The 27,966-nt window shown below is 39.8% G+C and overlaps 2 protein-coding genes across 2 annotated transcripts in view; one reads left to right on the top strand and one right to left on the bottom strand.

Moving 5' to 3' along the window:
• Positions 1-6,209, top strand: part of ADCY7 (adenylate cyclase 7) — a 59,820-nt gene extending 53,611 nt beyond the window's left edge. The window contains 6 exon segments of the mRNA XM_030956182.1: positions 333-488; positions 1,134-1,280; positions 1,729-1,836; positions 2,570-2,684; positions 3,179-3,303; positions 3,421-6,209. Coding sequence (XP_030812042.1) covers positions 333-488; positions 1,134-1,280; positions 1,729-1,836; positions 2,570-2,684; positions 3,179-3,303; positions 3,421-3,567 — 798 coding nt within the window. The 3' untranslated portion in view covers positions 3,568-6,209.
• A 1,174-nt stretch (positions 6,210-7,383) lies between these two features.
• On the bottom strand, positions 7,384-20,846 carry BRD7 (bromodomain containing 7). The gene is made up of 17 exons (XM_030956158.1): positions 20,720-20,846; positions 20,181-20,389; positions 19,646-19,775; positions 19,215-19,272; positions 17,943-18,087; positions 16,701-16,811; positions 16,186-16,370; positions 15,306-15,429; positions 14,613-14,688; positions 13,993-14,100; positions 13,248-13,380; positions 12,375-12,486; positions 11,184-11,240; positions 10,268-10,379; positions 9,980-10,123; positions 8,781-8,924; positions 7,384-7,896 (listed from the first exon to the last, which is right to left on the bottom strand). The coding sequence occupies exons 1-17, from the start codon at positions 20,766-20,768 to the stop codon at positions 7,832-7,834; spliced, it is 1,962 nt and encodes a 653-aa protein (XP_030812018.1). The 5' UTR covers positions 20,769-20,846; the 3' UTR covers positions 7,384-7,831.
• Positions 20,847-27,966: the final 7,120 nt, after the last annotated feature.

Below are 27,966 nucleotides of genomic sequence, written 5' to 3'. Positions count from 1 at the left end.
CAGTCATGAGAACTTCCTGGTTCTTCCAGTTTTGATCTATCTGTATTTATATACCAGTATTCATTCTAAGTCAACATAGCAATTCAAGATAAAAATAATTATATTACTAAAGTGTCATTTTGGTAAATACACCTGATGGTATCAAATGACATTTAGTCTTAGTGGCTGCTTCATATTTTTCTGACCTTTGCTCTCAAAGCACATTTTTCATAACTATATAGACTCAAAGGCCTTGAGTAAACTATTGCTACTACACTTCTTCAGAAAATTGCCTAATATTTTTCAGTGAGTTATTTTATGGATTTAATTTATCATATTTGATCTCTTTGCAGATTGACTATTACTGTCGGCTGGATTGTCTGTGGAAGAATAAGTTTAAAAAGGAACATGAACAATTTGAAACTATGGAGAATGTTAACAGGCTTTTGCTGGAAAATGTACTTCCAGCACATGTGGCTGCATATTTCATTGGAGAAAAACGAAATGAGGTGTGTTGAGCCTCCCCTGTGTGAAGGACACAAATTGGATTTCTGTGATATATATTACACATGATGTGAAAAAGAACACAGACTGTAAACTTCTGCAATCTTTGCCTCTTGTTTGTATTCCAAGACCTTTGTAAACCAGATGGCCTCAAAAAAAAGAAAACTTCTTGTGTCAGTTGCTGTGAAATCTGTTCTCAGAATTAGTAGCTCAGCTTCAGGACACAGTTTATGTTTGGCAGATATTTAAATTAGATTTGCTGCTTTCCAAAGACTTTATCAGAGAGGACAGGTCATAGTTTTTAGGGAAATGAGTTGAGGAGCAGATACTATATCCCAGAGAGAAGTTCATTGATAATGATTTTTTTTAAAGAAATCTCATTCCGCAGCATGTCATTAGGGAGAACAATGCTGTGTCTCAGAAGAGTGACAGTGTCCAAGTGGATGAAAATGTTTAAGGTATCTTTAAGGAATGTCAGCTTTTCCTTAGGCAAATCCACTTTGTTAATGTTTCTGCTAGAATAAGAAATGTGGTTGACTTCCATAGGAAAGCTGTAATTTGATTACTGGTTACAAACAATTATCATGAGTGTGAGGATCTGTGAGGGAATGTGGCTGCTGACAATGTGTGGGTTTATTGCTTTCCTTTAGGACTGGTACCATCAATCCTATGACTGTGTCTGTGTCATGTTTGCATCGGTGCCAGACTTTAAGGTGTTTTACACTGAATGTGATGTCAATAAAGAAGGCTTGGAATGCTTGAGGCTGTTAAATGAAATCATTGCTGATTTTGATGAGGTAATTAAGCTTCTGTCAAAAATGCACTGGATTACATATTTACTGCAAAATAAATGTTTCACTAGATCTGTGAGCATTAGAGGGGAAAACCATTTTTATGCTGTACTAATATTCTGACTTCAGTCTTGCAATCTTGAAAAATATTTTCCCATTTGGTTGGGATTTTCAAGTACATCATCTAAGCCATTAGGAGTATGGTTTGAAAGTCCTGACTTTAAGGACTTTATTTCAGTACTTCAGTGCTTTAATTTCTCCTCTGAGTGGGCAGAGCAAAACTGTGAAACTAATAATCCTCAGTATTTTATCTAATCGTCATGTGAGTGATACTATTGCTGGAGATGTTTAATGCTTATGGTAGACATGCGTATGGTATAAGATTTCTGGTTAAATACTGCACTGAAATATGATATTAAAGTCTCAAGTTTTTGTTTTCTTTCCATTCAAACAGCTCTTGTTAAAACCTAAATTTAGTGGTGTTGAAAAAATAAAAACAATTGGAAGCACTTATATGGCAGCAGCTGGTCTCAGTGTTACACCAGGCCAGGAGAACAACCAGGTACGTTGGCTCTGAATTTGCCTTCAGTATTCTGTGGGTGCATAGGTGTGTTCAAAGTAACAAAATGTAACATGATACAGAAAAGTAAATCATGAACAGTGACTTCCTGAAATGTGGAAAAAGATGACAAAATTGTATTGTCTCCTGCTGAATTCACTATTTATCTCCTAGTTCTATTTTATTTCTGAATTAAGGTATTCAGTCTGTAATCCCAGCATACTTTTTACATCTTTCATCTTTGATTCCAGTAGTTTAACATTCCTAGATGCATAACGGAGGGGCTTTAATAATAGGGGAGTCAAAGAATGGGAGCCAAAGAAAAGGCCATCTCAGAGCTGGAGAGTAGGCTTTTTGTGACACCTGAGAACTGGCACAGAAACTGAAACTGTTACCAGAAGAATTAACACCAATTTCTCTGGCTCGTTTTCAGTATAGCAGGTTTGTGTATGACATTAAGATGCATATAATAATATACCCCAAATATGTGAAATCAAAGGTGAAACCCTAAGGGACAGACAATAATTTCTTATAAAATTTAGTCATACTACATTCGTTGCCTCATAGACATCCCAGCTGTGTTTAATGGAGTTTTGAAATTCTGCAATTCTGCATTGACAAGGATGAGATCATCCTTATAAACACTCCAGTCACTCTAGTACTGCTTTGGAGTAGCAGCCTGACACAGCCTTTCATGTTGTAATTTGGTCATTAATCTGTGTTGTGACTTGCACAGGATAGGGAAAGGCAGCACGCTCACATTGGGATTATGGTGGAGTATGGGATTGCCCTGATGAGCAAACTGGATGGCATCAACCGACATTCCTTCAACAACTTCCGCCTCCGTGTTGGTGAGTTCTGTTTGTGGGGTGTGAACTCCACAGCTCAGGCAAGTGAGAAATGGCAGGATGAGGGAGGTCCAAGTGCTGAATAGCCAAAGGCAATATTGTCTGGTGAGCTGTTCAGACAGGCCAAGCTCCTCCACGGATGGGCTTTTTCTCATCACTGGGGGGGAGCAGCAGGAAGAGTGCAGCTGGATGACTTTGGAGGAAATGAAAGATACAGATGAAGAGTGAAGTACCCTGTTAGTGACTGTTGACTAAAGACAGTATTGTCATTACAATGCTCATTTCTGTATATTAAAAGTAGAAGAGGAAGAATTTTGCTTTGTGCCCTAGACCTCCTGAGCCTCCTCAGTATGAACACTTATAGAACAGCACTAATACCGATTGCTAGAAAAGTGTTGCAGAGTTAAGTTTTGGGATGTTTTTTTCACCTGAAGCTACAGCTAACACAATCACATCCCTTTCTACCTCAGTAATGACACCTGCTTGTGTTTCTGCAGGGATCAATCATGGCCCTGTGATTGCTGGAGTGATTGGTGCCCGGAAGCCTCAGTATGACATTTGGGGCAACACTGTTAATGTTGCCAGCAGAATGGAGAGCACGGGGGAGCTTGGCAAGATCCAGGTAAAACTATGAGCCTTGCAATGTCCAAGGCATTATTTCTAATTGGTTGTGGAATTTTGCTTTAATGTGAATAATCAGAGGAATTTCACAAGCATTTCTAATTCTTTTCACACAAAGGTCACAGAAGAAACAAGCAAAATACTACAGGAGCTGGGATACTCATGTGAATGTAGGGGACTCATTAATGTCAAAGGCAAGGGAGAACTGAGGACTTACTTTGTTTGCACTGAGACAGCCAAATTCCAAAGCATGGGACTGAACTGAGGCTACAAGAAGTTAATCAAAATAGACTTAGATCTGCCTCCCTTCTGTGAAGACGTAGAATTTCCCTCCTTATGTGAAGGACTTTATTCTAAAAACGTGTATATACTGTTCCTATCTCTTCTACATCTCAAGATGAGAGAATTTTTTTTTTAATAAAGAAGAATTCTGAGAAGTTCCTAGAAGATACACAAATATCAGCCTGAAAAAGACTACTTTTTCCTGAACTAATTTGAGGATTTACCTGGAATTGCCATGAGGCATTTTCAGTTAGTTGCTTTCCTTACCTGCACTGGGAGTCTTAACAGCTCCGGTGACAAGCAGTGTGGATGCACTGTAGAACTCATTCCCATGTTAAAACATTCCATTGCCTGCTGGACACATACCTGCTTCCTGTACTGTGTTTGTCCTGATGTGTGTGCTGATACTGAGGGCACTGCTATCCTGCTTTTAATGCTGAACACACTGCACAGCACAAGACAGCTGAGTAATGGGAAGAGGAATGCAAGGAAACTCAAGTGTGTCACGTGATAACTGTGCTGAGCTCTCGAGAAAAAACCTGAATTGCACAGTATGGCGTCACTTCACCACCCTGCCTCCTCCACTGCAGTACCTTGTGTCCTGCAGATGTCATGACCAAGAGCTGATCAGAAATCACTTTAATCTAGTTCAGCGTGTTTACATTATATTACATGTTCTCCTTTGTATTTCTCTATAATTAGTGTCTGTATGTGCATTTTGTTCTGTCATGGTAAATCTTTGATTTTTTACTTTAAATTTCAAAAAGTACAAGTGATGGTGAGGAGCGCAGGGATCAGACTCTGACAGCAGCTGGTGTTGCTGATCCCAGCAGGAATTCTGATTCTGTGCTGTGTTCTTGAGGGCACTTAGAGAAGAAAAAAAATCTGTTCTGAATTGCTGGGAAGCTGAAGAACAGAATTACTAAAATAGTATTAGAAACAGTAGCAGATACTGTATAAACAGAACTGTGTCTGTGCTGGGGTTTGGGGTTTTTTTGCTGTTCTTATTTCTATGATTTGACTAGCCACTGGCTGGTTACTATGCCTTTCAAAGGCAATGCAGTTTTTTTCTTAAACTGGTTTTGAAGGTTACAAAAGGATGTATGGGCAAAATGTGTTCATAATGAAATGTTTCAGCAGAGCCCCAATACTGGAAGTATGAGTAGAGCATTCATAAGATCATTGTGGACATGGTGTAAATTAGTTTAGTCTGTAAGGTTTTTAAGCTGTAGTGTCCTTTGCTGATTTCTACATTGGCATTTTTTACTTACTGCAATCTCCAGATCTGTTTGCTGTTGGTGGAGATGACAGTAGTTTGTAAGGCTGACATCTTGTGCCCTGTTATGTTTGTTACTAAGGATGGGTTCCCCCTTTCCCCATACACCAGGTTAGGGCTGGACAGCACAGTGATTGGGGAGTGCAACACCTGCCTGGTTGAGCCTTGCCCCTCTACAAACAGCACTTCCTAATGCTTCTGGGTTTAGTACCAACCCATCCTGGACAAGTGTTTAAGCAGTCCTGTGCTTCACTGCTGCTTTCAAATTACTGTGTAATTTCTTTAGAAGAAGTGACTATATTTCAAGACAGGAACAAGCCTAAATATTGTCCAGCTGTGGATTAAAAATCATACTTGTAGTCTTTGTCAATTTTGTAGATCAAATCTATGTGTGTAGTAGGTCTCCCAACAGAAAACAGCATGTAAGAAAACCTGAATTTGAGGTTGTAAGTTCATGCATGGGCTCTGCTGAAGGAGGAAGTGACATACTCACTGTCGTGTTAGTGCAAGACAGTGTTGTAACTGAATAAACCTTCAAACAGCTTTTGCTACTCTTGTATGTTGTGTATTTGTAGTTACAGGTGCTCAGCAGCATTTCTTTAGAGATATTTATTGTTTTACAGGACCATGCGTGTGTCAAAGGCTCCTTTCAGCAGTCTTTGATGTCATGTTAGGTAAAGTGACCATGTGTCTCATGAATCTGTTTTGAAAAGTGCATTATGCCTATAAATAGAGCTGGCTCTGAAGTGCTCCTGTTCACAGACTTAGTAGACTGTAGATGTAAGTTATCTATGAAAGAACATTTGCTGTCTGTAACAGCATTTTGAAATGCTTTTGTTTACATGATGTTGCCTGTCAGGCTGGTAACTTATTCGGGTGTAACTTCAACTCAACCTCATTTGCAGAAGTGGCAGGAAGAGCTGCAGCTTCCAAAGGGGAAGGAGTTGGGTTTGGTTGCAGGTTTAAAAAGAATGCTCACTTGGTGTGCTGTGCACAACCTTCTTGGGGAAGTTAGAAACTGTGTGTAATAAAAAAGAGGATGACTAATTTCTCACCAGAATTGGAAATGTATAATATGAGAGCTATATTCAACCACACAAAAAGTTCAACTTAACAAGCAACTGTATTGAAATAATTGTTTTCAGCAGTCCTTCTAAGACTGAACTGTGAAACTTAACATTGAAGAAACAATCTTGGTGGAAAAATCTTCCTTGCAGCATTATTTTTTTTCTTAAGTGGAAAAAATGGCACTGTATCTAATTTGAAGAGCTAATAACATCTGGAACTAGGAATCTGGTTTAAAGAACAAACTTTTGTTTTTACTATGAAATAAAAAGCTTATTGAAACATGTCTGGTTTTGCAATTATTTTGATGGAGATACCCATGAAAAGGAGGTATGTTTTTTATAATGCTGCAGACTTAATGGAACTCCTTTTAGTCATAAACTAAACTCAGTATTTATCTTTTTAAAAAATGCTGCAAGTAGAAAATGTTTAGAGTGACATCCATGTGTTCAACAGCTGATGAGAAATACTTCTGTCACTGGCAGCCACCTCCTGCACCATCTGAAAGGTGAGTGATGGGCAATGAGATGCTATGGAAGGGAGCCAGTAAGGATTTGGCTGGCACATTTGCCCTGAATCTTGTCTTTTTCTTGTAGCACAAAAATGATTCATATGGTAATAGAAGAATTCATTCCCTGGGGTAATAATTCAGCTGCTATTACCTAGAACTGAAAAAACTCCAGTGGTGACTATTAAGTCTTCTGGGACAATTGAAACTACTGGAGAAAAACCCAGGCTGACAGTTAAAAATTTTGCAATGTATTTTAGTAATTGTCAAAATTTAAAATCTTTCTGCAGCATTTTCAGGGAGGAAGGAAGCAAGGATGATGTTGGCCAGAAGACTGTTGGGAGAGGGAATTCACAATGCTGTTTGGCCTGTAAGTTACCTCTTAGTTCAGTTCCTTGCCACTGCACACATCAGCAATGGCTGGAACCCTACAGCTCATTCCTCTTGACTCCAGGGTTATAATGGAATCAGGGATTAAAAAAGGCAACATTTAAAAACAATTAAGGATGTCTGTGGCAGAAGCCATGTGCAGCACTGTGTGATGGTGTGAGAGCAAATGGGGGAGCACAGGGAAAGTCTACTTGGGTGTGCCACTGGCTGCACCCGTACCCAGGCCATGCTGGAGCTCTCTGTGCCTGAGAGCTGTGCTGCTGGTCTGCACCTTTAGTGAACAGGGCTATGAGAAGGCTTTCTGATAAACAAGCCTAGAACCATTATCCAGGCATAATAAGAACTGTCTGCCTGAGTGTCTCAGAGATGACTGCACCACATCCATGGGGTACTTGTACTTGCTGACAGTAAGTGTTAGTCTCACTTCTGGTCATGGGTCTGAGCTTGCCCTCCAGTTTTAGGATACTGTAAGTACACAGCAAGGTTTCTCTAAGAGGAGATTAATCCACATTCAAAGTATCACAAAGCTGAGCTTTTGTTAATTCATCACACTGCATCTGTTTTGTATAAAAAGTTTATTTCTCTTCCTCATGTCCATGAGAGTTGCACAGTAATTTTAAAAAGGGGGATTTGCAGACACTAATGATGTTTGCACTAACCAGACTCAGAGACAAGTCTATACATTGCTTCTAGAAACTTTTGGTTGAGTCCCTGCACCATACATAGGCACATTGTCATTATGCTTTGACTTTTTCAGACACTTGGTAATTTAGGAAAACTTAAATGCGATAGAGGAGCTTAAAAATATTAGAGAATGCAAAAAGAATAATTTAGTGCATTTACATAGCAGAAGTAACTAATACAAACCCTTCAAAAGCCATCAGCTCCAAAATTTAATAAACAAAAGTAATTTAACACACAATAAACACACATGGTGAATGCACCTGAAAGACGTTTACCTGGTTCTTAAACAGAATCAAACAAACAACTGCAAGCTGAACAGAATCTTCAGCTTGTAACTGCACCACACTCGTTTTCAGGAACAGTGATGGTCTTTTTAGGCTCTTCAAAGTCTGAAAGTTTACAACAGATAGCAGGTCACTGACCACAGAATGCTCAAGTGAAGACACACATATACAGCAGAGCATCCTGAGTTTCATTTGGTGCTGTTACAAAGCCTCTGTGTAATGTTATGGAAAAGAAAAGGCTCAATAATTTTGAAATTGAAATTTCTTGAGCAGTTTCCTTAAAACTGGGAATAAGTTCCTGAATTAATCCTGCTCTTTCAGTAAAAATGTTATTTAATGAAAACTTTCATATGCCATACATTGAGTAAATCTGTTGTGTGAATAATGTTTTGTGAGAGGAAATTCTTCCTGCCCTACCCTAACTCTGGGTGCCCTTTTGCTGTGCATGTTATAAAGGGGGGAGGAGAGGGTCTGGCACTGAGACCACTCACTGACCAGGCTCCCTAATCCAGCAAAAACAGCCACTGCTTTTGGCTGGATGGGGTGAGCTGAACTCAACACTGTCAGGTTCCAAAGCATGACAGCTGCCAAACTAAGCAAAAGGAGTGCACAGCCAAAAGCCCGGAGAAGAAGGAATCACGATGTTCTCATTTTAGCAAGTGAGGAATTTTAACTCCTCTCTTGTAACCTCATGCAAAATGGAAAAACTAAAATTAAATGAATTACTGAGATTTAAAATCTGGCAGTGCTGTAAGATGGATTGTAAAGTAACCATGTAGCTGAACCAAAGTTCCATATACACAAAAGATTCAATCTGGACTGAGACCAAAGGCAGCAACTTTCCATTTAAAACAGAATTTAAAAAGGAGAGAAGAACTGAAAATTGGAACCACACTACTGCAAAGTTTCACCATAAGCCAGTCTAAGGATTTGCAGATGTGGTTTTGTTCCAGCTGAACAGATGCTACAAGATGTTTTCATATACTCACCCTCTGTCAAATCTACCCAGCTGTCTTCTGTCTCAGGCAGAGGGACCGAGATTCCCATTGCTTTCCGGATTCCGTAGGTACTGACAATGTCACCTGGAGTCACTTGCTGGGCAAGTTCCTTCAGGTTATTGGTTACTCTCTCAGCTGGAAGATAAGAGGATGTGTTTATATGCTATATATAGACACCAAATTGCTGAATCACCCTGCAAACAGTTCAACTATTTAGTACAAAGGCAACTATGTTAAATAATATTTCTAGACCAGAAGAGCTGTGCTGTGTGCAGCCATGCAAGACATCCTGGGAACCAAGAGACAAAGTGAGAACAGGAGGAATGAAACAGCTGCTGCCCAAGGCTTGCTGCCATCAGGAAACATCAGAAGTTAAAGAGTAAGTTAATGAAAGCTGGGCCACACATGCAGCAGCTGGGAGAGGGCTGGTGGCACACACAGAGCACTGGTGTTAGTAATAGCTGGAATTAGGGATTCAGCACAAAGCTTTGGATATAAAGAGAGACTGTTCTTGTTGCTACAAATGTGGTTTTCCCTCAAGAAGGAAGCCATAAGTAGTGAAACATAAAAAAAGATAGTATTTGATCTGGTTTAGACTTGGTCATATTTCTTAAGTAATGGGGAATTTATCTAATCACATCAATGTGGTCTAGTTTAGACCATGAATAGTCTTGCACAAGTCAGTTTTACTTGCCAAACAGGCACTCAGCACACAGTCCTATCTTAGAAGGCTGCCATTAACAGCTGTGTAGCTGATCTGTGAGACAAGCAGGTTTGCTCAAATAACTAAAGAATGTATAACTAGTGTTAATTAGTGCAACTCCACAGACTGATTACCAGATCCATCCTGGACCAAAGCTGGCCTTGCAATAATAACCTGGTAATACTTAAGCAGACCTGTTCAAAGACACTGTAAAACTCACGGGAGTTATTGGTATTTGGCTATTGTCTGCCCCATGGCATACAGAAGCTTCAATCACTTCTAGGGACATTTAGGAATAAAGAGGGAATACTTATAATTACTATTCAAGATTTTAATCTGGCTTTACATCCAAAGAAATTGAAGTTAATCCTCTAGGCCAAACAGAGCACATAATCTACACTACAGCCCTTGAGATTTTTTTTCTTGCAGTTGATATCAGTTGGGACTTCATCGATTCTGCAAGAATGATCAGAAAAAGTGTATTTACCCAAATGCATTTCTCTGTAAGATGGACCCAGAAGACAAATCATATTAGGGGGTGGTTTTGTGCTCAGTCGTTCATTTTGAGCGTCCTGGAGTTCTCTGAGCAGCTTTGTTGTTTCATCAAGTTTCCTCTGGAAGATTTCAGCCTCTGTTTAAGGAGAAAAAGAAAGTCCTGACTAGTAAGATATAATTAAAGTCTATTTACTTACTTTATGATACAACATATTGTAAGGGACTGAGAAACTAAAGGAGTTGCAGACATATCAGAACTTTGACTAGCAAGAAGACTCACCTTCAGAATCAAACTCTTCTATAGGCATGCCAAAGTTTGTAACTGCCTTTAGAGCTGTAAGTCTGTCGCTATTAGCAGCGTCCAACCTGGCAGCAATATCAATTTCCATTATCTGAAAAACACCCCCAGCAAGTAATAATTTAGATAATACTTAGCTCAGCCTTGAAACAACAAAATTGTCTGGGGAAGATCAGAACACAAAGGTAAAGCTAGCCTGCTCTACAAAAGCAAGTGAACATACAGAGGGAAAGCTGAAAAGACACTTTGTATAACTTACTGTTCTACAGTTATTTACTCATTCTATTCCATATGCAAATAGAAATCAGCATCTGCCAAAACCACTGGGGATATGCACAAATGATGTGGTAACTTAAGAACTGCATCCCAATTAAAAAACCCTTTAAGAATTCCTTCAGCTCACCTAAAGGAGATTTTATCAAAGATCTGGCTGCAGATGAAGACGTGCTTCAGGAGAGCACCCCTGGCCCTAGAACTGCTTTCTCTAATTGAGCAAAGTTTGGGTGGAATGATTGGAGATCTATAATGTATTGCCTATAAGGGGCACAAAGTGAGAACTTCTCAAAGACTGCTACATATCATGTGGCATCTTACACTGACACTAAAAAGTCATGTTCAACAAAACTAGATTAAGATAGAAACAAAGCTATAGCTCTGAACAACCACAAACAAAAATACATAAGCATTTTCTTCCAGTTCTCTTAACATATAGTAAAGACTTAATGTTTTGGAGAACCTTACTCTCCTCATGCCTACAAAGGGACACACAATTTTCACAAGATTTGCAGCTTGTCCAAGTCTCAGTGTTGTTGTACAGCCCTGAAAGTTTTAGGCTGTTTTATAACTGTGAGCTTGGACGGGTTGGTTGAAGAAGTTAATTAATAAAGAAAAATTTTACCTTTACATCTTTCATTGCATCACTCCTTTCCTGTGGACCTTCAGCTTCCTCACATGGCTGAATAAAAAAAGGATTTTTAAAGAAAGTGTTAAAATTACTCTTTTAAATTCAAAGTAAAATCTTACAAGATGCCATATTTTAGGTAAGTATGCAATGTCATAATGTGCTTTCACTGTAAAGTAAATCATAATGCAGCTGTTTTTTAGGGTCTTTCTTGGGGTACTAATGTTTACTGAAATACATTTTTTTCAGCTCTGGTTTTATTTCTCTTTGCAAAGTTCACAGTGATGTCACACCAGAGACTATTTACTGGAGTGCAGGAAGAAGAGGAAAGGTGGTTATAGAGGCTGAAATGTTTTCTCTTTCTGCATGCAACTGTACTTCTCTTAACACTGCCAAGACTAAGAGGCTAGAGCCTGACAGTCAGTGCCACCACTAGGTACAAGAAAAGAGCTGAACGTGCAATGGAAGGAAAGATGTGAGCTGAGCTGAGGCAAAAAGGTCCGTGAACTTTTTCTAATATTCACTTAGGTCATATTTGACCCATTCAGGCTACAATCTGTTTATTTCAATAACAGGTGGCATTGATTTGAAACTCAAAGCAAGACTTTCAGTTAACAGGAACTGTTCTGAGGAGATTCTCAAATAATTTTTGGATTGTCAATTAAGATTATCAAATGAGCTCCTTTGATTCCAGTTATGTTTAGCATGGACAGGACTGGAATTTCCTAAGAACTTGAAGTCACTGTTCAGTATTTTTACATAGCACATGTTTGAATTTAAAAGCACGGTACCAAGTAAAGGGAAAAACTACATTTTAATTCACCTGAACTAAACAGTGGCAGCTAGGAATGTGATGAAATTTTAATGGAAAAAAAAGCTTGTCAACGATCACCTTATTTTTAAACGACTGCTTATTGGTCTTGAAACAGGAGTTCATGATAATGGGAATGGGATAATGGAAAAAGAATGGGTAATTATATTTCTATGTACAATATGTTAATATTCACTAATTAATAATACAATAATTCCTTTCCAGAAAATCCTGCCACTGGAGGCAAAGACCAGTCTTTACTTTCCAATTCTATCAGTTAAAAGGAAGCCCATCAACAGGATCAGCATCATCTTTCTCTTGCTTTAGAGCTTGTGTGCTAAAACCAAAGACCAGATAGTACACAAATCCACTCTTACCATTTCTAGTTCTCTAAGAGCTCTAGAATGTCCTCCTTTAGTTAGAACATCCAGCAAACTATCAGCCATTAAGAGAGGATAATCCTGGGATTTCATAAAAAAATCTTGAATACTGAAAGAATAAAGATAGTTAAGGCAACTACTTTCATATCAAACATTTAATGTAAAAACGTTACGTAAGGTCAAACCGATCTGTACAGCACAGAAAACACAAAAAGTAGCACAGGATCTGATCAAAATGGATTGCTTTAGTTTAATCATGCCTGCCTTCTGTAGCTGAGGAATCCATTCTGCATGGGACACTGGAAAAATTGGAAAAGTGCAGTGTCTCAGGCAGCTGCATCAACACAAAAGCAAACTTGCACAGGCCCTTCACGTTTACACTGTACTAAAGTATTGCTCCCTTTCCTAAAAATTTATATCACTGTGCCTGCTCCTATGAAATTCTCACAAAACGAAGGGACTTTGAAATTTTTCAATCAAAAATAAGAAACCAATAGAATCATTTTTACAAAGTTGTATCTCATTCAAGGCAGTAATTAATGTGAAAAAAACCCACCAGTTTGTATAAACATTTGTACAACTCAATATTCTTCTGGCTTTGAACATGAGTCCTTCAGTTATAAATACATCTAAGTTTAGACAGTGTACTCCTAGGAATCAGCAGCATCAAAATTCTTCCATCTTGGCTAATTTCACTTTAGAGGCAGGTTCTTCTACTGAAGTGTTTGTTTCTTAAACAAACAAACCCCTGTGAGCTCTAAAGACAGCAGGGCCATCACGCCACAGCAAAGCCAGCCCATCCTGCAGAGAGCTGCACATAACTGCCTCTGCCCATGGGAGTTGTACTGTGCATCCTGCTTGCTGGATTACCTGGAAGATCCTTGGTTAGAGTCTTCCCCATATGTTGAGTAGATTAGGTCAGAATCTTCTTTGCTTATGTTGGCAAACGTTGAATCATAGGTTGGTGCATAGGAACTGAAGGGTCCATAATTCAAGTATGTCACTAATGAATAACAGTAGTATTAATTATTACCCTGCTTTGTATGCTTCAGATAGAAATGAGAAGGGGCTGTAAAACAATCCTCAAGAAAAAAAATTGAGGGAATGTATTTCTTAAAGTGAAAACATGCCTTCACATAACATCATCTGTTTACAAGGTAAAAATTTTTAACTAAGATCTCAATCAAATGCATTTGTATTTGCAAATATTTCATTAACACCACTGTGTGCCTTAGTACAACATGAAGAGTCTGATGCTGGAAAAAGGTTCTCAGGCTCACCCCTGCTCTTTTAAAGCCACCAAAAACCTTTCCCTATTGGGTTTTTCTCTTCTCAATGTAGATAAAAAGTAAATCTCTTGCCCCTTTTGTATGTGTGACCTAAGCTGGACTCTGTGATGTGCTGTTTAATTGTGCAATGGATACAAAGAATGGTTTGGGTTGGGAGGGACCTTAAAGATCATCTAGTTCCAACCCCTCTGCCATTGGCAAGGACACCTAATAATGTGCTTTATCTTCAGAATTCCTTAGTTTCAAATTTATGTGCTAGTAACAAGATCAATTAATTTTGTTTATATAAGAAGAAAATTTGTATTAAAAAAAAAATCAATACTTACCTGGAGTAACCTTGTTTCTTTTATCTTCTTTGAACCCCTGTAATGTATTAACTCCTGACTGAAGCCTTCCTGCTGTCATTCCCAGCTTTACAGGGCAGTAACCTGGTTCTGCAGTAGGACATATCAAAATACAGAAACAGAGAAGGCATAGGAAGATGACCAAACTCCTTTAATACTCACAGCTAAGAACTCAAACAAGACATGGCTCTCAAAGTGTGTTTTCCTATCCAAATGCTTCATGCTAATGATCTGGGACCCAGACAGTTCCCAATTTGAAAACATCTGTGAACTTCTGGGTCAGCAGACACTGTACTCTGTACATGGACCAGAAATAAGAAGATCCCAAGAAATTCTCCAGCAGCAAAAGTGTTCTTTTGCAGCTTCCACAAACAGCTGACACAAATCAGAGAAGCAACAGCACTGAGGGCATCCACCAGCTGCTCCTAACAACAGCCACAGCTGAGGCCCATCTATGTGATCCCTCAGCTGCAGCTCTTCCAATCCAGATCTTTATTAGGCTGGAAAGAGGAATTCAGTTCTTGGCCAGGATTTGCTGATCTGCCCCTGCAAAGAGGCCAGGTATGTGGAAGTCACTTGTTACCTGAACCATGCCAACTTACCTCCTGCAGCGAGGTCAACGGGATTAAGAAGGCCCAGAGTTGTTGTACCATCTGGTTTTCTTCTTTCAAATTCACACTGAAATAAGATTAGACTATTTTAATTTACATACTACTTGAAATTCATGGTCCTTAAACTAATGAAAGCATTTAATGAAACTGTCCTATCTGCAGGAATAAGAAAGGAAATCAGTCACTCAAAATTGAGTGCTGCTGTAAATTTTTACTTTAAGTAGGTAATTTTATTATTGGTATAGGCATAAAAAACTAAGATATTATGATAAATATTAATGTTTCTGCAGAGGCCAAGTGACAAAAAATGTAGAAAATTAAACAGGCATAGAATTACCAATCTGAGTTTCTTCTCCTGTAATATTAATAACCTTTGATCAGGTGTGTGTCTCTTTCAAAACGACGAGATTTTTTGCAGGTCAGATTTATTTGCTTGAGCTCTCTACTATTCGTCCTTTTCTACTGCTTTATTGAAAATTTTAGCTCAACTTGCTCTGCTGATGAAATTCAGCATGCATTCAAACAGCACTTTTTTTTAACCTTATGATGTTACATAGATGATCAATGGTGTAAAATGGTGTAAGCTGCAGTAAAAGCAGATATGAGGTTTCAACTGGTATAAGAGGTCAAGGAAACCTGGTTTATGGAAAAGGGAAAGGAGCTACCAAATCCCCCAGTGCTTACCTGGCTGTTTGCAAGGCGCCTGGTTAACTTCCCTCCTGACTCCTTCACAATCCGATCAATCTGCTCTTGTTCCCTCTCCAAGCTATTGCTCCGTAATTTGTCTTCAAGCAGGTCTTTATCCTTCCTGTGAATGTACCCACACAGCTTAGGGACTAGCTGGACACCAATTGGCTAAATAAGACAGCAGGATACTCTGACAATAGTTTCAACCAACTCTGGTTTTGTAGACAAACTAACAACAAAAAAGAGTGCTATTGAATGTGACTGTATTTAATATAGCTGGGAAAGGCACGTGACAAAGGTTTACATCAGTAAACCTTTACAGTTAATAACTGTAAAGGTCTCCTACAAAACTAAGATACTCTTGGTATATTAGATACTCTTAATTTTAGTATCCAGCATTTATTTACCTAAATATTTACCATCTTCATATCTGGTATTTCTAGAAATGAACAGCTATTTCAGAAAGTACACTTTCTGTAGCTAGGCACCTGCATGTTTCAAATACTATGTAAAGAAACAAAGAAAAAGTAATCAAAATTGGCTAGGTAGCTTTTTGTACCAAAATGTTTAAAAGCACATGTTTGCAAGCATTCTCCAAAACTAGTGTCCATGAAATGGACACTAAACCAGAAAATAATTGAAGGAATGGAGTTGATGAACAGTACACGGTTACCTACACTCAAAAATGACTGCATCATAAGTGATTCTAAACTTATTTGGTTTTAGTAGATGAGGATGCTTTATGTTAGTGTTGATCCCTTGAGATGAAAATGTGTAAGCAGTACCAGAGAGAAACCCACATCCGCTGGACCCTAAGTCATCTTGTTTCTGTAGCATTTAAAAGAGGTATCCTACAATGACTCAGATAATACTTCACTTTTTGTGCTCTTTGCTGGGTGTTTTGAATGCTTTGGTGTCACCATCCATAGGTTCTCCTCTGTCTTTCCCAGGACCATTTTCCTCTTCCCCAGTTTGCTGCAGATCTGTCTTGTCCTTCTGCTTCCTTGTCTTCTGCAGGTCAGCCATGAATTCTATACTTTGTTTCAGGCTCTGAATCCTCTCCTGAATAACATCAAAATCCTTTTATTTGCTGCTTCAATGAATCTTTTTGTAACCTACCCATAGAGACTCATTTTATCTGAGTTCTTTCTTTCTTACACTAGCAAACATAAACAGAGTCTAGAAGGCGAAATACTGACGCAACTATTTCTACAATGACTGATCTGGCAGCATTACTAAAACAATGTACTATCTATATTCCAATATTCCAGCATTTGACAAATACCAAGCAAGGTTTTATTAATTTTCAAGAGATCTTTGTAAAAGGGATAAACAGAGATCAAAAAAAGAAGCAGTATACTTTTGAATATTTTGTTTGGTGGTTTTTTTTACCTGGCTAAGTATCTTCATCCCTGAGTGCAGCAGTTTTTTTGCAGCTTTGTAGTAAATGGTGTCTGGTTTGTTGTAAATCATTGCATTATTACACATGAGTTTGAAGTTCTCCTGTTCAAACATGAATAATTTTGGAATGAAAGTTAATTTTACAGCGTACTATACTGATATTCGTGTCACAAATGGGGTGTCTTGAGCTTCAGGGAAAAAAGCTTAGAAGAATACTTTTAATTAATGAATTTAAGAAATCTATTAAAAATGTAAACAGGGATAAGTATGTAACTTTGTTTTAAGACTTGAATCTATCAACCCAACAAACATCCTTGAAGTATTCTAAAGTGTTCAGTACTGTTTGTAGTTTTTGAAGTGTTAAGGAAGCCCTCTTAACTACAACCACCCACCTCCTGCCCACTCAGTAGTCATTAAAAAAAGTGAAGCAACATAACAAAGAAAAGCTGCAGTGCAAAGTTAAATTATTACAGAGACTATCCCAAAGTTGAAGAAATGTATGCTTGTTTGAAATTCAAGTGAGCTAGAAACTGCACTTTTATGGTCACTGAAGCCTCTGTAGGTGAATATGTTTTATCACAACCTCATCATTTACAAAGTTAAAATTAAAAACTAATCAGAAACAGCTGTTACAACAGGGAATGCTCTTCTTAAGTTTTGGAGATCTAAAGAAGAATGTGCAAGAAGATACAACCAATACTATTAACTAACATCTGCCTAATTGTTAATGACACACAAATTACACCTCTCAGGTCCTCATCTAGCCCAGTACAGAACTAGAGTATTTCTGATGAAGAAAACAAAACATCTTTTAAAAGTTCAAGGAGGCTTTCAAACCAGGCTCTTGAATCCCTTAGGGACACTACAGTACCAGGACAAGTGGTTGCTGTCAACAGGACCAAGCTCACAGTGCCTTCACTTGATCTCCATGACCAGACTAGCCTGGGAAAAGTAACAGATCTAAAATATGCTCAAGGACAAATGGACAGATTCCATGCAATCCTGCACAAAACCTGAAAGCATCTGCATCTTTTTGAGATGCACGTTTACAAACCAGAAGTGTTTTCTCTTTTACAGTCAGAACTTACTTGCTCACAAAAATTCAAGAAGAAACATTCCTTGAGGCAGAAGTACTGATTCATTCTGGCATCTTTCTATTCCCATAAAATACTAGCCTTCAAGTCAAGTCAGCATAATACACCTCTGTAGCCAAAACAAAATTCAAAACATTACCTTTAATTCTTCTATGGACTGGTACCCATTGTTCTTGATCTTCTCTTTCATGGTACTAAAATCCATGGGGTTTTTAATGATCATGGAGTAGCCAGGGGCAATAAAGTCAGTCACAGGAAATGAAAAGAAAGAACTTGGATCCTTTCTGTTAAGAAATGAAAGACATTTTTATATGTTTCAACTCATAACAAAGAACTGAGTTTGGAATTAAATAAAAAGGAAATAACTAAGCTGCAAAGAAATCAGAACTATAAAGAGAGAAATAGTTTGTGTCAGCATAATCTTTCCCTTTCAAGGTTGAAAAATCTCATATGCAGACCCATGTACCAAAAAAGTACTACAAATATATTTCAGAAGTTCTTTCTATATTTTAGTAACTATCTGTGTACCCCAGAAGATGAAAAAAACTCTTTTTTTAAGGTTTTACATTTTAACAAAGGCATTTTATACCATATTAGAAATAATTAAAAAATAAAATAAATATACAGAATATAAGAATATTCTTGTCATTCACCACTTACTCAGAAATTATCAGAAGAGAAGAGACAGGGTTCAAAATCAAAAGCGCTGCTTTTTGTATGCACAGAAAGGGAGCCCAAACTAACACAGGCATATTTTGATAGTTTAAGGCTCTTGAAACTGACACCACATCTAGGTCTTGAAAATTTACAGATAAGAGAAAACTTGCAAACAAAGTTTGCTCAGCCTGGTGAGACAGCTAAAGGGAAAGATCTTTCAACCACTGTTGCACAAGATGCAGACACTCTTAAAGTCAAGAAATATTATCTTAAATAGGAGACTATTTGAAAAAACTGCAGACTTGATTGTTTTAACCAAAAGACATGTAGTTAGTAAAACAGTAAGAGAACATGGTTGAAGTTCTCAAGTGCATACCTCCTTTTCATAGTAAATAATGCTAAAATAGGAGAACTCAAGGTAATTCAAGGAAAAAGAAACTTTGGCAAGTTAATTATCATCTCTTGTGCCTTCCTTTCAAAAGGTTCCTCTAAAGAAAGCATCATATTATTGGAAAACTTTCCTGGTTTTGAAAGCTTTTTAAAACTACTATGAACTTGAAACTGGAGGTGTTCAGAAGAAGCCTAAGCTGAAGGGAAGTTCTAAGTACACTTTCTTAAACTAGCACTTAAATTCCTAAAACAGCCCTCTTAGCAATATATTTACCAATATTTTCACTCAGCTTGTGTGTGCCCCTTCCCTTACTGGATATTATTTTCCCTTCACAGCTCTGCAAGCCTGTAGCACAGACATTACCTCTGCAGCTGTCTCATGAGTTGATTCAGAGCTTCCTGAAGTGGTGTCTGCTCCACTTCTAGACCAAAAACAAGAGGAGGGAGAAACAGTGTGAGGCAGAACGGACTGCACTTCCAAGATATCAGAAATCAACCAAACAAAACTGATGCACCTTGAGAATTCAGTATGAAGAAAAGAATACCATAGGAACCCCCACAATACCTACAGAGGATCTACTTTTCCCATTGCCCTTACTTGACATTCTGCTCACTCTGACAGAAGTACCAAAGGAAGTGTACAGAAACCTAATTCCAAACTTTTGTGCGAGATGGAGAAAAACACTGAGATGGCAGAAAATGCCAAGTCACTTACTACAGAAACAAAGAACAATGAAACGTAAGTCAATTACAGAAAACATGAATTAGCAAAAGAAATTTCTTTTTTCCCCCTACCCTCCTGCTTGGATAAAGTGCTCGTCAGTTGTTTCTCTGGTGACAATTCCATTCTGACAGGGGTCTGACATTTCAGTTCCTGCTCTCCCTCACTGTCTCCATGGTCTCGATCTCGCTTCTTTTTATCCTCCTGGAAAGATTGTTATGGAAATGTAAGAGCACCTGCAAAACCTGCATTATCAACGTACATAATGCTCTCTAGATTTTTCAAAACAAATTCACAAAGTTTAAAAGATAAGAATAGTTTGTAAGTGCTTAAAAATTCTGTATTCTTTATGTACTGTCTCCATCTGCTGGACACTGAAATAATTCAGCCATACAATGCAATGTACCATTGAACTAGTTTTTTTAGAAAATGTGACAGCTATCTGGTGTGTATCCTTTAAAAATGAGACAGGAATGCCTCAAACACCGAGGCTGAATGTATTCCAGCTTAAGGATACAAGTTACAGTCGTATCTGCTGACTTTTCGCTGTGAAACCTAGAGAAAGTCAAAACAGTTTTTTTGCTAAAATGCAGTAGCATGAACACATACCTTAACTTTTCTCCTCCTTTTCTCTTTTTCTTCACCAGGAACTTGTTTTTCTCCTTTCTTTCTCTTTTTCCTTTTTCTGTCCTTGTGTTTTTCATGTTCAGATTTGTCTTCGTAGAGGCTGGAATCAAGTCCTGCATTTCCAGTGGACAGCTCAGCAACTTCATTTCCTCCAACTTTCAGCACCAGCTTCAGTGGCTTTTCTACGTATTCTTAAACCAACAGAGAAACAGGCTGTGTGAGTACCAGATAAAACACACTCCCGTCCTCAGTAACCCCCGCGATCGCTCCTCTTCCTCACCGCACCATTTCCTCACTTCCAGTCCCCGCAGCTGCTTATCCCCCGCGCAGAGCCGAGCCCGCCGCCCATCTCCCGTCCCCGGGCCCGCGGGCGGAGCGAGGGCCCCGCGCCCCGCAGCCTCAGCTCGCAGCGTTCAAACAGCCCCGGCGCTGGGCCCGGCGGGGCGGGGCGGGCGCCGCTGGGGGCTCCGGGGCCCGCGCTGCCCTGCGGCCTCTGCCCGCCCACCCCCGGAGGGACCCACCCTCGTAGGGATGTTTGTCCGACTTATGCTTCTTGTGCTTCTTCCCCATGGCCCCGGCCCGGCCCGCCCGGGAGAGGCCGCGCTGTTGAGGCGGAGCCCGGCCCGGCCCCGCGCGGCCCGCAGCGGGCGGTGGCGGCCGCAGCGCCCCCTGGCGCGCTGGAGGTCTGGCGCAGGCGCGGCCGTGGGCGGGGTGAGCGGCGGCGGGGCCGGGCAGCGGCGGGATCGGGATCTGCTGTGCTCGAGCCGCGATCGCCCCGCGCCTGTACGGGGCGAGCTCGGGGCATTTCCCCTTGTGCGCAGCCCCCTCCGCTCCCCGGGCAGCGTCGGCTTTCCAGAACCCTCACGGCATCCTACCGAATCAGAGAATGCTCAGGGCTGGAAGAGACCTTTAAAATCATCGAGTCTCGCTGTCAAACCAGCACTACCCCTAAAGCACATCACCCTGAGCCAGATGCACGCACCTCTAAAACACCTTTAGGGATGGTGACTCCACTACCAGATCGCCCGAATAGTGATTTTTTTCTCCCCCTAATATCTAATCTGATCTCGCCTGTCCTGCGCCTGCCCGCAGCCTCCCGCGCCCTCTCCCCTCACGCAGCCGCCAGCAGCTCCTCGCTGCTCCCCCGGCGGTGCCTCTCGCTCCCGGCCTGAGGCGCGCCGTGCCCGCGTCCCTGCCCGTCTGATCCCACCCTTGGGAACCCGGGCCGCTGCAGCGCTTCAGAGACTTGGGCAGGATTCACGGAGCCACAGAATCACTGAGGCTGGAAGGGATCCCTGCGGCCACATCTGTGACCGGTCACCACCGTGCCAACCAGACCCTGGCACTGAGGGCCACGTCCGGTCTGTCCCTGAACACCCCCGGGGACGGTGACTCCACCACCCGAGTACTCAGCCTGGGTCCTGCTTATTGGCAGAACCCGGTGCCACAGAACGTCTCCTGTCGTGACTGTGTGTGCCCGGGGCCGAAGGTGACAGCAGCGGGCGGGGTGCTGTGGCAGTCTGTCCTTCCTGACAGCAGAGTTTACTCTGCTCCCGGCTGGGTGCCCGGGGGCCTGCGAGGTTTGCCGGCTTCTCGGCTGCGATGTGGCCACGACCTGGCTGCTGCTGCCGGCCGGGCTCCTCAGGCGAGAGCTCCAGCTTGCCACAGACCCTCAGTCCGCGACAAAGGCTCGCTGTTCCTGGAGTTTGAAAATGTGTGCCTAAATTTGCACTAGTGAGAAGAGCAGAGGATGCACCCTCCCGAGGAAGGGCTGGCAGAGGTGTGTCGATTCTGTACCCATCCAAGGGACAGGTCTCTCCTGTGCCCTGGCAAACAGCGGCGATGGCTGTGCCTGTCCTGCACAGGCTGGGACAGGCTCTGCCTTGCTGGCCGAGTGCCTAAACCTGCTCACTAGTGTTGAAAGCAAATACTTTACAATCAGGTTAAAACTCTAAGGAAAATATGTTTATTGTCCATTACAGGTCAAAAATAAGAAATTCTGATCTCCTAGAAATGCTGGAAGTTGCCCATTTGCCCTGCGTGAGAGTGCTCCCAAAGCAAGCAACTGTTTTTCAAAATTAACTGCAACACTAATAGTATAGTCTTTCAAAGTTAATAGTGTATTTATTGCTATTGCTTACGCTGCAGTCATTGCTGTTTCAACAGCACTGTATAGGTATTTTCTGCCAAGACCTCTTCGATAGTGCATCTTGAAATTTCACTTCTGTGGAGTCTGGAGTGCAAAAATAAACTGCTTCTATTTCAAAAGAGAAGCTTTAATTTATTCCCACACAATAGTCCTGTAAGTATTCCTCAAGTTTGTTGAATCATAAGTGATGTTTTATAGCCAAAAAGAAAAAAAAAAGTTGTTAATTAGAAATTTATGATATGTATGGCTGTACAGTGATACAAGGTTTATTTTGAGACGTTGTGAAGATCGAGAAAATCTCTTGTCTGCTGTCCATTCAGTCACTGGGAGTGTAATCAGATGTGACAGCTTTGTTTTGCATTTTGCTGGTTACATTACTGTCATTTGGTATCCTACTCAGAGAATTGTGTGGGTGGTGCTCTGGAATAAACCACAGCTTTCCTGCTTGATCTTACTCCAGTAGTTTGAAATTCAGTTATAATGGACGCAGTTGTTTTTCTAATTCACATCTGGATCCTTTAAAACTCTTATTGCATATGCAGTGAATGTCCTTAAGCATACTTTAGTGAGAGGTAGAGGGCTTTTGCTTGGGATATGGCCACATGTAGAAAATACAAGACTAGTAAATATTTAAAGGGCATGTTTTATAGAATGAAAAAATGTTGCTATATCGTCTGTTCCCACAAGAAGATTGGCAGAGTTTCTAAGGTTTTTTCTTTTAGATATCATATGGTAAGATCATTTGTTCAATTGTTATTCTGAAATTTCCTGACTAATCTTCTCTTGACTTTAATAAAATCTCAGGGAATTACATACAAAAGAGTAATGTGAGACCTGGCCAATACTGAGAGCTGCTAGGTGTGTCCTTCAACAGCATCCTCTGGGCCAGAGAAGGATATTTCTGAGCAGTTAGTCCTCACACACACCTAGAATGCACACTGGCTTTGCCACCCTTGTCTCTAGCTGTGCTTTCCCATGAGCACATCAGTATTCCTGCTCCAAACCCCTCCTACCCCAACTGGGCATAGTGGCTGAAACACCATTGGTAAGCCTATGAAGAGTTATTACTGTTTGAAAATAGAAAGGTGAGGTCTCATTCTTGTTGGTTGAATGTGCAGAATTAATAATTTCAACTCCTTGCATAGTTTCTGAGGGTCACATTCTTAATCTGTGTCAAGTTTCTAAAGCACAGATTTTAACTTAAGAGTGAGAGACAATGATGTGTGTTGTTATCACCATAAGCCACTAACAGAGAAAATGTTCAAAAATAGATCATTAAGTCATGAATGGTTTGGGTTGGAAAGGACCTTAAAGACCCCCTAGTTCTAACCCCTCTGCCACGGACAGGGACACTTTTCAGCAGGCCAGGTTACTCAGAACTCCATCCAGCCTAGCCTTCAACACTTCCAAGATGTCCAAGTGTTTGCACATATACCTTTTCCATCTCATAAAGAACTTTTATTGAGACCTGTGGAAAGCATAAGATCATATTAGTGTATATAATTTAGCTAGACATCAAATACCATAATTATTTAAATTGGTAATATGGTTTTTTGTTTGTGTGTTTGTTTTGGTTCCCCCCCCAAATGAAAAGAGAAGGATGCAATAGGCAGGGTTATTTGTGGGTTTGTCTCTGCTCAAAGAGTATGTAGCATAGGCATTATAATTTAGTGTGTTAACAGAGATATTAAAAACTTAGTGAAACCTTGTTGCTTTAATCACTGCTTCAGGAGGGAGAGGGAGAGGTAGATGCTGGTAAGAGCAGAAAGGTGCAGAGGCTGCTGCAAGGCACAGGAGGAGAGGGTGCCAAAGTTTTTGGGAGCAGGTTTCTGTGGGTGCACAAGCACATAGAAACCTGTGATGCTAAAGTCTCTGGGAGGTTTTCATAAGTGGGTTTGGTTTGTAGTCTGTGACACATGGAAACATTGGAATAAAGTTTTTGTGACAGACATTAATTTTTAAGCAATATTTTACCCCAACATACCTTTCTAAAAATACCTGAACCTGTGTGGCTGAAGTAAAGAATGCAGTCAATTTTTTATTGATTGTTGAGTTATTAATATGACTTTTAAATCAGTTACTCATTAGCTGAAAATGTGATCAATATGAATATTTTCTTGATTCTGTGAGTATTAAAGGGACTGTCATTTTCCATGTCCTGATAAAATCCACTGTGACAGATGGAATTTTTTCCCTTAATTTGAATAGACAGTCTCATCATTATGATGCATTTGCTCTTTTTTCAGTTTAGCACTGAAGTGTTTAATTAATTTGCTCATGAAAATAGGCAATTATCTGTTTCTACCCCAAGATCCTTATGACTCCAATAAACTTTATAATAAGGTTGTAATTCAGTCATAGGGATGATTATCTTATTGTCCATAAAGAACTCACATGGATCATGCTCTAAGATCTCTGTGTGTGTATATTTGTACAAGTCTGTGTTTTGTAAATATCTTTCCTGTGACCTTGCCCAAATCCTACTGGCACCTCTTTTAATAACTCTCTTTTGAAGTGATTTTGTGCACCTGAAGAAATACCTTGTTGCACACCTCTGAATTAAAATAGCAAAATTTTTGCTAGACATGCATGAAATGGCATGAAATTTAAACATTTATGACCTTGGTTCTTGGCTGCTATTGCTGCACAGGTAGGGAAAATTAAACAGGATTCAGCTGGATCCTCATGAGAGGGGATTGATGGACAAATGGGATTTATCCATCATCCCTGCTTTTCCCTAGTCAGCTGGAGGATATGGAGCAAAAGAAAGGAGAAACCTGAACACCAAGCAAGTTGGAACTGAAGCCTGTTTTAGCAATTGGAGCAGGTAATTTCCTTGGGGAGGAGAGATGTTACTGGCAGAGGCCACTAGATTATACGTGTGTATATATATATATATATATATATATATATATATATATATATATATATATAGTCAAAATATGGAATGGATAAAACCACACCATCTGCTAGCAGCATAAGGCTGGGCATTGGAATTGAGGGTGAAAAGTTTGAACTCTAGGTTGAACTGATAGGTCCTTTGAGATGTAACCAAATTATATTTACTCATGATTCTCAGCCTGATCCCATTGCCCTCACTCATGTGTGTAGTCCTGCTTTTTTCAAACACATGCAAGATTTGCTTGTTAAATTAAGATATTAAAGCCAGTTCTGAACTTCCTTGATTCACATACTTGGCCAGACTTGAGTTAAAGTCCTAAACATTTGTTTTCCCTATGTATTTTAATTACTTTTGTCATGTTTTAAATTGAATAAAATATCTGAAAATGCCTGTGCTCATAGCAGGCACATCACAATGCCCCATTAGATACATGTATTACCCAAATAATGTGGAGGAAAACCTTTTCCTAGTATGTTTAAGTGCTGTAAGAGGAAAAACAATGATGAAATTTGTACTTGTATTAAATTTGCACTTGTAAACTATAATAGGAGAAAGTTTAAAACAAGTGTCCAGCTGAATGTCTTAGATAATGATCCAGTTAGTTTTTTTTGTTGTTTAGGTAGCAATTCATCTTTTTAAATAAAATTTGTTTTGTGTAGTGGTGTCTCTAGAGGAAATGCATTGAACAAAAAATAAGAGCGTTATGCCACTTGGTGGTGTAATATGCAAAGGAAAAGCAACTTGTGTTCAAGAGAAGGAAATTTACATAATAGACAATTTTTGTTTGCTTATTATCTGATTAAGCACAGTGCAAGACATTACATGAATGGTTACTTTTTAAAGACCTTTAATTTCATGCAAGTAGTCAAGCAAATTTTGTACGATAAATTCTGGGTTTAGCTCAGCTCTTTCTGAAGATGTTTGCATTCAAGCTATTAATGGTCTGTTAGTTGGTTCAGAAATGCTGATACATTTTTCTGTGGGAAATGTATAATTTAAAAATGGAGAGGGCCACATGGGATCTGCAGTGTCCCCCCACTGTGTAACAGCTTTGGTTTTCACCTGCTGGAGTCTGGTGTCCTTTCATTCACGTTGCCAACAGGTGCAGCAGCTTCTCCCCAGGTGTTTGTATTTTGTGCACTGACTGAGGAGCTGGGAGGAGCCCTTGCAGTGCTTTGGGGGTGGCTGGAGCTGCACAGGCTGTGACCAGAAAGAGGAGATGCCACCAAGAACCCTGTGCACATGCAGGTGAAACACACAGACACTTGTGCAGGGAGCACCAAAGGGGAGGGTCGTGTGTGTCTGGGCATGTTGGTGGGGCCCATTTATGTTTCTCCGTCCAACAAGAAGAATTAAAGGTCCAGCCTTCTGTCACCTTTAGTTTAAACTTCTTTAAGGAAGGTGTTTGAGCTCAGCAAGCTCTGCAGAACAGTGTGTGCAGAGACTAAATTTTATATTGCATGCACTGCTGTTCATGTGAAGGGAGAAAAATTAAGTTAAAAGAATCAGTATAATGCCACTCTGCAAATTCTAGCAGAAGTAAACAGTTTCTGTGCTAAATGGAATGTCAATATTAGTCAAAATATTGTTCTGAAGCAGTAATCAGAATTTTCTTTTCTGAGGGAAATAAAATATGAGAGAAAAAGGAAGACGTTTTCATTCCTGTTTGACAGAAACATCAAACTAACAGTTAAGTTTTATTTTCAGATTGAGGAAGGAAAAATTAAAGATGTTTTGACTGGTATTTGGTTTGGTTTGGCTTTTTAGTCTACAACCTAGAAAAAAAAATTAAGAACAACTTCAGTTTGGGCTGAATAAACTGAAGATTTGATGCAGCTTTCTCCTTGATGACTCTACCATATTTAGGTATTAAAAGAAGTAGCAGGAGTAGTTAAGTAGTAGTAGTTGCTCATGCTAAGGACAAGCAACCAGCACAGTCCCAGTAGGTACCAATGTACCTGGGACCTTGTTTTGCTACATTTCCCTGGCAATCCAGAATGTGTGGTAGAAGTGAGACCTTCATGTGTTGTCTGTAAGGAGGGGCTGACTCTTTAAATTGGTGCAGGCTGTATTCCGGTGCTTCAGAAGACAGACAACACCAGTGATGGTTATCTGCTACTTATAATGCTGGTTCTTAAGAATAATGACATCCTGGATCACATTCTCCTGGAATACCTTCTGCACTCCACAAAGTTTTGCATAAATTAGAGCTGGAATATTTTTAACTTTCCCCCCACAAGCCAGGTGGCAGATAATTGATCTTCTTAGGTTACACATTCTGTCTCCTGAAACTTCCCAGTGGTACTGACACCCAAAGATATAGTGTGGATGGGAACTTAGAATTTGTAACATGCTTTTATCACTCCTGTGATATGCTCAGCAATTTTGATCTCTGAGTGAAAGCTTGGAGGAGAGCAGCATAAAAAGAATGTACTGTAAGGTCACTTGGCCCTTTAGATTACTGATTGTATGTAACCAAAAGAATCTTATTTCTATATCCAGATATTTAGTACCTGGTGCAGACCATAAATCTCTTAGAAATTACTAATAATTTTTGGTTTAAGCTTCTTTTTTTTTTGGTTTGTTTGTTTGTTTGTTTGTTCTAAACCCATATGGCAGAATACAGTCTTCAGAAAAGATTTGTTCAGGTCAGAAAATGACAGTTGCAGAGAAAATGAAATCAAACGAAAACTGTGAGAGATTTGTCTGGCTGGGTT

This window comes from Camarhynchus parvulus, chromosome 11 (assembly GCF_901933205.1).
Source record: "Camarhynchus parvulus chromosome 11, STF_HiC, whole genome shotgun sequence".
NCBI lineage: Eukaryota > Metazoa > Chordata > Aves > Passeriformes > Thraupidae > Camarhynchus > Camarhynchus parvulus.
The sequence above is the reverse complement of the archived record's forward strand: the minus strand, read 5'-3'. Positions and strand labels throughout refer to the sequence as shown.

Coding starts and splice junctions, on each gene's coding strand:
- BRD7 (XM_030956158.1), bottom strand. CDS start 20,768: ATGGGGAAGAAGCACAAGAAGCATAAGTCGGACAAACATCCCTACGAG. Junction 19,776..20,180: donor AAAGGAGGAGAAAAGTTAAG/GTATGTGTTCAT, acceptor CAATCTTTCCAG/GAGGATAAAAAGAAGCGAGA. Junction 7,897..8,780: donor CTGGGTAGATTTGACAGAGG/GTGAGTATATGA, acceptor GTAAACTTTCAG/ACTTTGAAGAGCCTAAAAAG.